General features: G+C 44.9%; 1 protein-coding gene across 1 annotated transcript in view; it reads right to left on the bottom strand.

The window, feature by feature from the left end:
- The window catches only part of LOC131288636 (homeobox protein araucan), a 62,163-nt gene extending 58,426 nt beyond the window's left edge, over positions 1–3,737 (bottom strand). Inside the window, exon 1 of the mRNA XM_058317790.1 lies at positions 3,633–3,737. Within this exon, the coding sequence (XP_058173773.1) occupies positions 3,633–3,737 (105 nt within the window). The remainder of the gene's footprint in view (positions 1–3,632) is intronic.
- Between the last annotated feature and the right edge of the window lie 8,994 nt (positions 3,738–12,731).

Genomic DNA, 12,731 nt, shown 5'->3' with positions numbered 1-12,731 from the left:
TTGTCTTAATTATCATGTTAAATGTATATCTCAACAAATGTGCAACTTCATTTTCTATCCATTGAAATATCTATTAACTGAACCTTTTTCTAGAAAGAATACAAACATGTTAACCAGTGGAAATAAGCTTCTTGTTTTAATTTCCTTCGTAGAAGTTTAATACCAAACCGATGGATTTCATTTTCAGTAATCATAGAAACACTCTTTTCTAGTGTTATGCCTTTTCACAATTGATCATCTGAAACTGGTCACAACACTAGCAATGAATTTGTGCAACGCTTATCCAGAACCGCGTTGTAAAACTCTGAACAAGACTGTCGATCCCCGACGGTACTTTGATTACATGCGCTACCACATTTTGTAGTCTCAAAGCTTCACGATTTCAAATCATGTTCCACTAGTTGTCAAATAGTGTGTGTGTTGGTTTGTTTGGTAGTCGATTTCATCACTACTGTTTTCACTAGAACATTCCTGAAATCATGTGGGAGGATTTTTGAAAATAATTTCTTCACTTCTTGACCCTGTTTTTTAGTTCATCACTATGTTCACACGTTTACCAGTGAATGGAAACGAAGAAAAGTGTGTTGTGAGGCTTTGAGTTTCTTGTCTTGCTGAAAACACCATTGTCGCTTGGGTTCTGAGTCGAGAAATTGTCCTTCCGCTCCAGCTAATAATGTAGCTAATTATGCAAAATGTAAAACATTACTCACACTCTCCACCCAGGTTGTTACAGCGTGAAGCGGGTACGGTAAGCCCACCCAAGCAAAAACGTCAACCAAACCGAAGCTCCAAACACCCGCCCCAGCAGGACCCACTGTGGCGCATGCAAGGATGCCTCGGCTCCTAATTTAGCAGTTGTCTTTTTAATGCTTGCTACTTATGGTCCCCAGGAGCCGACGAACGCAGTTCCAACGAACGAATCTTACACAAAACTACACAAAACAAGTGTACCACTTGTAAAATGGGAAAAGTTTGCGCTGATCCTTGTTCGCCCTCCGACGACGTGACAGTTTTGCAACGGGCCGATTCCATGGTCTGCTTCAGTTAATATGTCCCTCCGGTGAGCTGTGAACTTTTTGGTTAGAGAACATTGGTGTTTATACGACGGTGTGATTAATATCCTCGACCCCCCCGGGGGGCCGGTGGAATATTCGTGAAGAAAAGTTTCCTCTCGGTAGGGCTTAAATTAAAAACACTCCGGGGGTGGGTAGAAGTCATCGCACGGCCCATCCCAAGAACCTCCTGCCAAAACCTGACAAGGACTTGTTATTATGCAAAACAACGAGGGAGGTGAAATATTAGACAACGTAAAGAATTATTACCACGATGGTAAACTTTCGTTTGCGTACTTTGCAAAGTATGCGGAGGAATTCGTATTCATGACGGAAATCTGGCTTATCGTAACCAAAACGCTTGCATTTTAAATTAGATAAAACTTTAATGAACAGGAATTATCAACACCAACAGCCAATGGATCAATGTTTCTAAAGCATCGAAGCTTAAACAGCGAATTGATAGTTGACAGTTGACGGTGAGATAACATTTTTAATTAACACCTCTATCTGTTCCTAATTTCCTTTGGTGTAGAAATGACTGACGCCAAAACCAGTGGAAGATTGGTCAACTCATTCGCTTTTCGTGGCCATTTTTGATGATGATAATGCTGATGCTTCAATAATGTAACACCATTTTCTTAACCGTGCTCCAATCTGTTACGAGTTCGCTTGTTGAGAAAGAAGTTGCAGCTTGTTTACTAAATCCGGACAATGGTATCGAAAATAATTTAGTTGGAGAAACAGCAGATGCTTGAAATTGGCACGTCATTTAGAGCACTAATTAGATGCGGCTGAAATACAATCGTAATCTCTCAATCTATTGTTTTGAAACATTGAAAATGTAATGTTTTGTTTTGCTTTGAATTTGTTTTGCAATTTGTTTTGCACTCATAACCAGAAGGCCAGAGAAAAAAGAGCAAAATTTTCAATTAAAAATTTTAGGAAGGTGTTGAAAACCGCGCAAATTCTATCCACATAAATCAGCGCTGGAATGCTCTGCCTTTTATTTCAAATCTTTTCCTTTCCTATCCTTGGCCAGCATTCATGAAATATTTCCCAAAAACTTCACCGCAATCAACGGGAGGATTCCCGGAAAACTCCTAAAGCCAGTGGAACCGACGTGCTTCTAAAGATCGCACAATTCTATTCCGGTCACGTTCGCGAACAATGGTGACTAAGAACCCATTTTCAACAACCCTCGAGTGCCGACGTTGGCGCCGAAGGACATTTAATCGTATCGATCCAGAGTTGTATCCTTTTCCCCACTTTCTTTCCGGCGACTGCCACGTATTCGTCTCGCAATTGCGTCACTTTAAGCTTGACTTTTGGTGACGCCTTTGGAAAGGAGGTCATTGAAGGGAATTTTGGTGCGAAATATTTTTTATTCGTTCGAGTGGCTTTAAGATAAAAATAGGTTTTTAAAAAATATATTCATTTGTACCAACACCCGATGCACAGAAAAAGAACCCCACACTAACACATGTCCTTCTAACGCGAAAACGCGACCAATACCGAGAATGAACGAAGCAAAGGAAAAAAACTCAAAGTCGGAAAAGGCTGGAGGCTGCGCTGAAAAATCAATACTTTTCAACTCCCACGGTGGCTTTTTGTCGTCGCGTCAATTTTCTGCCATTTTGATAAAAAAGAACGCATCCAAGCCAGCGCCGATTGCAGATACACGCACAAAAGCCAAAGGGAAAGAAAAAGAGTACGAGATGCTTCGTTAAAATGAACTTGGGGTTCGTGAATATGTTTTACCACCGTCCCCCCTAATTCTTCCCCTTCCCAAACGCGGTCCCTCAGGTGATGATCCTTCCCGTGATGTTTACCGCAGTGCCTCCCCGCCTTTCATTCGTGATGCAAAAAAAAACCAACACTCACACACCATCGCACATCACATTCTACATTCGCGAGACGAGCTTAAACGGTTTCTGCTTCGGAATCCACAATGGAGGCTGGCTTGCTTCTGGCCGGGATTGAATCGGGCTCACTTTTCGCTCAACGCTTTTCCCAACCCTGAGCATTGGGATGTGGAGTACTTTTGCTTCTTTTTGTGTCAGGTTTAAACTGCTCCCCAGGGGGGATGCGGGGGGATTTCGTATTGGTGTTAGTGGAACCGTTTTGAACACACACTGTTTACATCGGGTCCTCCGAGTGCGAGTTTTAATGCAATCGGGGTTTAACCGCTCCCCAAAAAACAGATTTATATTTTTGCAAAGCATCAAGTTTCACACCATGAGCAATCTTCTGGTATCTTTATATTCCTTTGGAACCTTCAATGTTCCAATTTTCCCAGGAGTACGATAAGATTTGTTTGTACGATTTACAGCGATGCCCTGTGATTTACAACGAACCGACTTTTTATTCTGTGAGTGAATATTTTATCACAGTCAACCCAAAAGCCACTCAAGTGTGTTTGTTTAAAACATTTCATATCAAAGATATTTTACAATTTTTGCTATTTTTTTAGATGATTGGAAAATCAGTTGGATTTTTTCCAATTATTTGTACCAATTTTTCTTAATACTTCTTCGATCTCTTACAATTAAACCATTCTTTGATGCACACAAAACTTACCTGGGCGGAAGGCGAGCCTCGGAAGGGAAAATGTGACATGGTTTTCTCTTCACCTGCAACTGCAAAGCCGCTAGAACGCCGTTCTCCTATCACCGTCTCGATCATTCACCAAATTTTTTTCTATAACACTTACGCCTGTGAGTATTTTACTTTCAATGGTGGTTTATCTCTCTTCTTCGCCGCACTGAGTTGAGGTTGCACAACGCTGCACGGGATGTAACTTTCTTTTCCGTGGCTTAAAACACCCTCACTGAGCTCGCCCGGCCACTGATCATCATCCTGAGCCGGAACTTCAATTCACCCGTTGATTGGATCGATCCGAAAGGATGCGCACATTTTGGAGAACTTTTTGTTTATTTCTTCCTTCCACGTTGGGATGTTTTCTTCCTTCCACCGGTTCTTTGTTGTTCGTTGACTTTTGCGTAACTATTGCGGTCGGAAAACTAGCACCAAATTATTCATGTGCATCGTTTTGCTTGGGGCAACAAACCGAATCTCTTCGCAATAAACCGTGCTCGGTTTGATTTACTATACGCAATATTTCACTTCTATTTTCGGATTATTTGTTACCAATTCTTGTTGTACGAAAGAACACTCACGGGGTGAGAATTGGTGTAGAAAATTTCTTCGTTTCGTTGATCGATTTAGAACATCGCACCGACGCTAGTTGATCATTCTCTTGATCATCAAGTATAAAATGTTATCGCAACACTGTTGAAAATTTGCTTCACGCCTAATGCAATGTATTTTATGTTTGTGTTGTTTGACTTTTGTCGTTGTTGAAAAACATTACTGCTTTTCCTTCCGGTTTGCCAAAATTACGCCACTCCAAGCAAGCTGGGAAAACTGGGAAAACCAAAGCCCAAAGTCGACGGTCCGTTCTCAGCTGTGCGGCGTATCAATCACAATTCGACACTAATCGTCGGCATACACGTTCGGTCGGGATCGAGGTTTTTAATCACTTGCCCTGAACCGGACACCACACACTTCCTTGCGGCGGCGGCACGAATCCGTCGAATCACCGCGGGGAACCGAAAATCACGACACACGCTCGCTACGACACGGCCGTGCGCTATGACGAAAAGCGGCTGCCTTTTCCGTGGACTCGGCGACGTGGGGCGAAACACAGCACACACACACACGCACACACATATAAATGGATACACACCATGGAAACTCCACCGGTCGGTGGAGGATAGTGGCGGCGGTGGCAGAGGCCGAAGAAAAGCACGCCGGCGCGAAAAACCCCAGCGCGCGAGAGGTCGCAGACGTCGTCGCGGCGATTTGCGATTGCGAACAGCACAACACGGCACACACGGACGGCACGACAGCACACACCGCACTCGGTATTGCAACTGATCGTGCCTCGCGGACCGCTGAGCCGTCGAGCAGGCGAGTTAGGGATAGCGAAAGAGGACGAGGCGACCTACCGAAGACACCTCCCTCTTTTTTTCCCGTGCTCGACACCTCGCGCCGAGCGCGATCGAGCGCGAATGAGAGCGACGCGCGCGCACGAAAGGGAAAAAGAATGGGGGCATTTTTATTCAATCCCACACACACACACACACGGGTGCGCAACAACAAAATAGGGGTGCATTGTACCAACACACGAACACATTCTTTTACGAACCGGTTTCCTAAAACGCGCATCCCCATTTCCCCTACATTTTCACGGTGCTCGCTAAGGGGTTGGAAAAACGCTGGAGGAGGAGGAGGAAAAAGAAAAACACACAACTGGTACCGGTTAGCAGAGGGATGGGATAGAGGGTCAGTGGGAGAGGGGAGGAAAAAATGCACACAGCGCAAACGCTCGAGCACACCAACACTACCAACAGTAACAGCATCATCGCGCAAGGATCGGGAAATTGGCTCCGACGGGGTGAATGGGCGGGGGGTGGAAAACTCGCGCTAATGTGTGAAACGAGATGGACAGCAAGTGATACGACACAAGGCGAGCGAGCGAGCCGTGTTTTCTTGCTCATCGTGTTTTATAAGTGTGTTTCTTAACCTTTTTTTCTTTTGCCTTCCGTCGTTGGTAGTCAATTTTTCCAAGACATCAGTCCATTGTAACGGAAGCTTACGGAGCACGACTGGACAGCTCTCGGGGTGGGAAACCTCGGTGGAAAATGGAGCAAACTTTGTCGGAATGCACTTTCCGCCCCGGGGTGCACGTTTTCCCGTGGAAACCCGCTTCCAGTTTGCGTGTAGCCTTGGCCGGACGAGCGATGGAGTCCATTTTTATGAACATAACCTTACATAAATACATACGTTCACATTTGTGGGAACATAACACAGAAGAAGAAGAAGAAAAAAAGAGTAAGCGAACTAACGCCAAGACTTCGGTGGGCAGTGTTTATTTATTTTCGTTCGTCCTTCAGGGGGTTTTTCCTCCTAGGTTGCGTGTCTCTTCCTCTCTCCTGCTCTCTCCAGAATAAAACGGGAACCGTGTCCAGCGCCCATCCAGGAGGAGTAAAATAAAAGGAAAAGGAAAAACCTGGAACCCGCCGACCCCCGGGCGAACCACTACTAATCATTTTCTTGTAGTGGGGAAAAGATTAATGAAAATATATGTAATATAAAAATTACACCCGACTTACTACGATCGTCTCCGCTCGTGGTATCGTTTTGTTTTCTTGTTCTCGCTCGCTCTCTCTCTCTCTCTCTCTCTTTCTTTCGCTCCCTTTCTTTGTTTCTCCTCGTTTATCATCCCCTTGCTTTTGCAACCCATCCCTTTCGCACACCACTACACAGACGAGCCGGTGGGGTGTGCACATCCCATCTCGAAGGGATTATGCTGCGACGCGTTTTGTTCGTCCGCTCGTTAATTTCTTCTCGTGTCTCGTTTTCCGTGTTGTACTTTTTTTTTGTTGTTCTCTTCCCATTTTTCCCACTACCTTAACTGGCTGCCATTTATTTTGCGATAGAATGAGAAGTTTTTCCTTTGTTTTTTCGGGGCCACACCACCTCGCGAGTCCTTTTTGTTTTGTTTTGGTGTCCGAGGGAATTCCTCGCTTTCCAGCGCTTTTGCCTCCGCTTCGATTCCGCCGGTTTTTAATCCTGCGTGCGATTTGCGGGGTGAGCAAAAGAGTGCCGTCTTTTTTCTCACCTCTCGCGTTCATCTCCCTCGTGCTCATTACGCGTTGGGTCCTTTGGTGGCGTATGTATCTTTTTTTTTGTTTTACTCATAAAAAAAGGAGGACCAACACTTTGCTCGCACAAGACAAAGAAATAAAAGGGTGTACAAAACGGGCTCCGGCTCCAGCGAGGAACAGGGATGGAAAATTCGCTTCGTTTGAGTTCGCGCTGGTGTCTCTGTTATTAATGTTGGATGTATTTATTTTTGGTGTGCACTTCTTCTTTTGCTATTTCTCGCGTTTTTAATGGAGACCCCAGAAAGCCGGGCGGAAACGATGGTTTTAACGATGGGAGATTATGTACAGAACAACTTTTGATCGTGTTCTTGGTTTGGTGATTTTCCTCCCCATCCCTGCGCGGGGTTTCCAACCCTCGGGTCGCCGGACTGCCGATCGGCTCGAAGGACAGAATTTAATCGCAGGCCCCTGCTAAATACACACATTAGCGCGACCCCGCAACTAACACACCTACACGGATCGGTTACAAAGGTTGGGTGTAGAATATACGGTTTATTTATTTTTATTCTTATCTTCTCAAGTTAACGGTCGGATTAACGATCCAAAACACTGAGTTGAGTAAATAAGTAGCTAAAAGTCTCGACAAAACAGCGACCACAATGACAATGATGCCGACGGCTGGAATGAGCATTTAATTCATCTCTGAATAATTATTATTTGAGAGATTGTGGTATTTGTTGCTGTGGGAAAGATTTTTTACTTTAGACACTTGTTTTAGTGATTTTTTTATACATCATAAACTGTTGAAATGTTGGAATAATTAATGTTTAACTTTATTTGTTCAATCCACGGCTTATTCGATTGTATTTTCTGTTTCCATCTATAACTTTTTTTTAACTAGTTAGCTTTTACCACCATGTAGCAATTTATTTCAATAAGATACGTCTGCTGTCATTTTCATCCATACCATTTACGTCTTTTTTATCGAACTTTATGTCCTTGGCTTAAAAATGTGCTGACGTTCGAAAAAATTATGCTTAATTTATTCATTGTTTGTAAACGTTATATTAATTTTGATTGGCATCGAAACAAGTGTTGCACAACACTCGCCCAGCAGGTGTCCAAGTGTCTACATGAACATGGAAATGTTGATTGAACTTAAAAAACGATAAAACATCAGCAAAACTAAAAGGCATTTCACTGCTAATGTCGGTACCGATGTTCCCAATTACTATCTGACGTATTTCGCATTTCATTTGTTTCTCGCAGGTTGTTAATTCATCTATTTTTTTTTACCTCCCATTTCCCACCCGTACCCGATTGCAGCAGCTGCCGGTCGGTCGAAGACAGGCGAAGCATTCGAACCTGTCCCTGGCTAGCTTCGTATCTAATAAACAACATCGATACGGTTGGCATGTAACAATGTTTCGCCGTTAAAATACGCTCGCTCCGTGCATTACGATCGTTTCGATCGTTGTGTGTGTATGCATGTGTGTACCTGTGTGTTTTTTGTTTTGCTTCCAATCGATGGTTTATCATTCGGTCGAGGACCCGGTGCCGGTGTCTTTCAGCGGGTTTTAATGATATGGGAATGAGAGGATACAGCAAAACTAAAGCAAAAGAACACAACACCCGTGGAGGAAGAAATAAAATCGACACAACATAGGAGGAAAAAAAAGCAACCGTCGATCGAAATCCACCGCCAAACAGCAGCAAGTTCATCAGCCAATCGGGCCAACATCGGGGCGACCTTTCGGTGCTCCGGGGCCGGGGTTGGAAAACAGGGGGAGCTTGTGCATAGGAAATTTGCATAAAATCGACCTTCGCGAGTGCACTTTAAAATAATCGAAACCAATCATCGAGCCGCCGGGCTGTGCGTGTGTGTGTTTGGGGGAAGTTTTTTTACATCTTTCGTGGCTAGCCCAAAGTGCAGTTGGCGGCCGCGTGTGAACACGAACACGATTTCGCGACACATTAAACGAAACGCCGCGGACATACCCAAACATGAGGCTCGGGGTTGGGAAAAAAACAACTAAACACTCATCCGGAGAGCGTGCTGGCACACATACAGCCGGTCAGTGCAGGTGAAGCCACGTTTAGCCACGAAGCTACGAGGTCCCCTTCTCCCCCCTCACCATCAGGGAACGCCACTCGTAGCTACGTGCAAAGAGCGTAAAAGCTTTAGGCAAACAACAAGAAACAAATTTTAAATTCTAATTCCTATTCATTTGTAAACTCACCAGCCTTTCCACCGACCCCTGGTTCGTCCGAACTGCAAAGGTAAAGGTCCGAGTGGCGTGGACTGCTACGTTGGACACACACACACACACACACATCCCCCTACCCAGAGCTTCTCCTGCTCCCTTCCCACCCCGAATCCATGGGGGTTGGCAGCACGGCGGCACCATTTGTTACGTGGTACAACATAAACATTTTATTCTAATACGTGTGTAACACCTCGGCGCCCAACCGCCCCCTCGTGCCCGGGGCCACGTCGCTCCGCTGGATCGACCAGCCGTCGTAGCCGTGGTCCTCTGCCACGGGTAGCACTATTATTTTACAGTGGCGAAATGGACTTGCGAGATGCGATAGCAAAATCCACCGTCCACCAACGTGTCGTGGAGGAAGCAGCATATTTACGCAGCTCTTCTCATCAGCCTTGGGGGCCCGGTGGCTGGCCGACGCTGCTAGCGAAGTCGAATGAGGAAAGTTTTGGCACCACCACCACCACCACCACCAACACTTAGGAGCGCAATGAACGCTACGACATCCGGTCCGGAGAGACTTAACTCCGGAAAGATGGAAGTTAGTTGTAGCACGGGGGAAAGAAAGGAATCAATTTGTTCCGTTTGCTCGAGTGAAGAAATCAAGGTTAGTATCTGTATCAGCGCTAAGTTTGCCCAACAAAGTTGAATACAGTACACATTGCTTCAAAGCCACACTTTGGATATAAATTACATTATTTTTTCGCATTCAAAAATGGATAAAATTAATGAGTTGAATACTTTTGAACTTTTTAGAAGCAAATATCAGCATGAGCATAAACTATAAAACCAAATTAAAGATAGCTAAAGTATAAATTCACTTAATAAAATACTATAAACTTATAAAAAACTAATAAATTGTAAACTATAATTAGTGAAAAAATAACTCAAAATGTGTCTTTCGTTGGATGAAGTTGTGCGATGTATGCACATTTTCATTGTTCCACATTCCAAACTATCAAAGGCTTTTTTCTGCTATCTTGGTATGTTGTTTCGATTCTGTCCATTGATCCATATTTTTGGAATAAACGTTTCGTTTCATTAAAAATATTACAAAAATTTCGAATCACCCGAGTCGTATGGTTAAACCTATCGAAATAGTCCCACTGTGCATTATAAACCTTCCGGTTTGTTTTCCCCATTCGTTGACGGCGCCGAGAAGCTTGTAGGTTGTTTTCACGCCCCGTCATCCAGCTCCCGCAGAGATTGAGATTTTCCACTTGCGATTCCGGTAGCATCCGAGCTACGCACACTCGAGGCAGTGGAGTTAGTGTGTTTGGCTGCTAGAGAGAAAGGGTGTGGAAGTTAGTTGTTAGTTAGTTGTCATTTTGGGCAATTTTACAACGGACAAAACGATACCATTTAAACGTCCCACAACTTCCTCCACCCGGTTGCGTGTCTGCAGCCTTTCTCCGCTGGCCCCATTTAACCCCCGGGAAGTCCATGCTAAAGTTTCGGTCCGGTTCGGCAACGGAGACCTCTTACGGACATTGGACATTCTAGTGGGTTTGAGGCTGGTCGGTGGAAACTATCGCCTTTTCGACACGGCAACAAACACTTGAAGTGAACGCGTGATGACCGGAACAGGGCGAGACCCTCTGGTGATGGCCACGTCCGAGCGGTGCCGAGGAAAAGTCGAGGACAATGAATTTAGAAAAGGTTAAAATCATCACCGACAGGACGCTTTTGTGTACCATCGTGACCTTTTGGAAGGAAACGGGCGTGGAAAAACGACGACGACCACGGAAAATCCTCAATTTCATGCCACCGTGAGCAAATAGGAGGCCGACCGACCGGCCAGAGGACATTACAGGGCCGCAAATAATATGCGCCCCCAGCACGAACGTTGGCCGGTGGATCCCTTTTTCCGGTGATGGTTACACGGCTCTTCTGGCTGGTGGTTGTCATTTAAGATGACAGTTGGTTGGGAGAACTCCCGGCCCAACTTTACCCTTCCGACTGGGCTCCGGAACCACGTCGCGCGCGGCAGTCAAATCGGCATAAAAAGGCTAAAAGCATTAAGTTGTATCATCGTCATCAACATTAAAGAGCGCGCCTCCTACGCCCTCAAGCGGCCAAGTTTGAGCAAGCCAGCGCCTGGCGGCTTCTTCGGGTGTCGGCTGATTTTGGGGGCTTTAATTTGATGAGGCAAACGTGAGACACAAATTCGAGCAACAACCGAGTGAAACTAAACAGGAATAAAAAGAACGACACGAACATACGTCCATAACACTCAGCAACAAACGACGGAACAGACACTCCGGACTTCTGGACCGACTCATTAACCATCAACCGCAGCGCACAAACACACGCGGCGAGGAGTGTTGCCCCGTTTCATGAGCATGAAATTCGTTTAGTTTCGTTTGAATTAAAAACATGGCCCCAGCGTCTATTATCAATTTACTTTTTTACGATTATTTTATTCGCCTTTATTATCGTCGTTACTGGCTCACCAACATACACGCAAAAGCTCACCCGGCACACACGCACACATTCCATGGGGTACTGGGGCTCATCGTCTTCAAATGGTAACGAGAATGTTCAAAGTTGTTCTAGAACGGAACGAAAAGTTCCAATCGATGGAGGTTTGCAACGGAAGTGTGTTCGTAGAAAAAGGGTGTATGTACTATAAAGAATGAAACAAGGTCTTTAGCGCTTAAATAAAACAGATATAATTTCAAACAAACCATAATGAAACGGATTTTATAAAGTGTCTTATGTCGGACACTTTCTCTATTTCGTTGGAACGTTCTAAATAAAAGCAGTAAGTATTAAACCGTACGTTAAGCAACCTGTTGATAAACTGATGTGGAAGGTATTGCAGAAACTTTTCAAACCTCCCTACACCCCACTACATAAAAGGCGTTCCATTTCATTACTTCCAGTCGATGGGAGCATACAAAAAAAGGATAAAGCCTGCAACAGCCTCGGTGGGAGTATGGCATCTAAACACGATGAAAACGAGCGAATCAAAATTAAAAGAAGTGGCCCTTATGTGAAATGGGGAAGAACGAACGAAGGAACGAAACACAAACAGGAAAAAAAAACAACACTGAAACAACACAGAAGTGAACATTCAATGAAAACCAAAACCATTTCATTAAACGTGGAACCACTGTCCGCGGCGGTTTTCGGGGCTCGCACTCGCGGGTTCTTTGTCTTTTCCCGTCTTGATGAGGGCATTTTCTTTTTTTATGTGCGTACGCGCGGCGTTGTTTTTCTCCCGAGGCGGCATCCTTTTTCATCAACGCCGCCACCTACCTCACCGCCTGGCCCTCGCCAAGAGCCGCGTGCCACGTTCTAGGGCCGTTCGGTGGACGTTTTCTTTGGATGCCGAAGCTCGCCCTCGCCTAATCTCGTCATGGTATATGCTTCCTTCCAGCGAGTCGGCCATGGAATGGGTCATGTTATTTGAAACCCTTCGGTTTTTCGGGGCAAACCCGGGGGCGATCCGTCAGCATTTAAAAACGAAAAAGAACCCATCCCGAAGGGCCCGACTGCCACGGCGGGGATGATGAGATTTTTATTTTACCATCGAAAAGGGGTTTTAATTTTTGAATAATACCATCAATTCGCTTGCTAATTTAAAAAGGCTTTCATTTTAACGTTCCAACGGCGGCTTCGATGGCAGATTTGGGTGCATCTCACTTAGGAGTTATTGCACAGTAAAGCCATTTTCCTGTGCTTTAACGACACCACGCGTCGACCGCAAATTAGGATTGATGCGAAGTTCCCAGTAACCG

This window comes from Anopheles ziemanni, chromosome 2 (assembly GCF_943734765.1).
Source record: "Anopheles ziemanni chromosome 2, idAnoZiCoDA_A2_x.2, whole genome shotgun sequence".
In the NCBI taxonomy this organism is placed as follows: Eukaryota; Metazoa; Arthropoda; class Insecta; order Diptera; family Culicidae; genus Anopheles; species Anopheles ziemanni.
The sequence above is the reverse complement of the archived record's forward strand: the minus strand, read 5'-3'. Positions and strand labels throughout refer to the sequence as shown.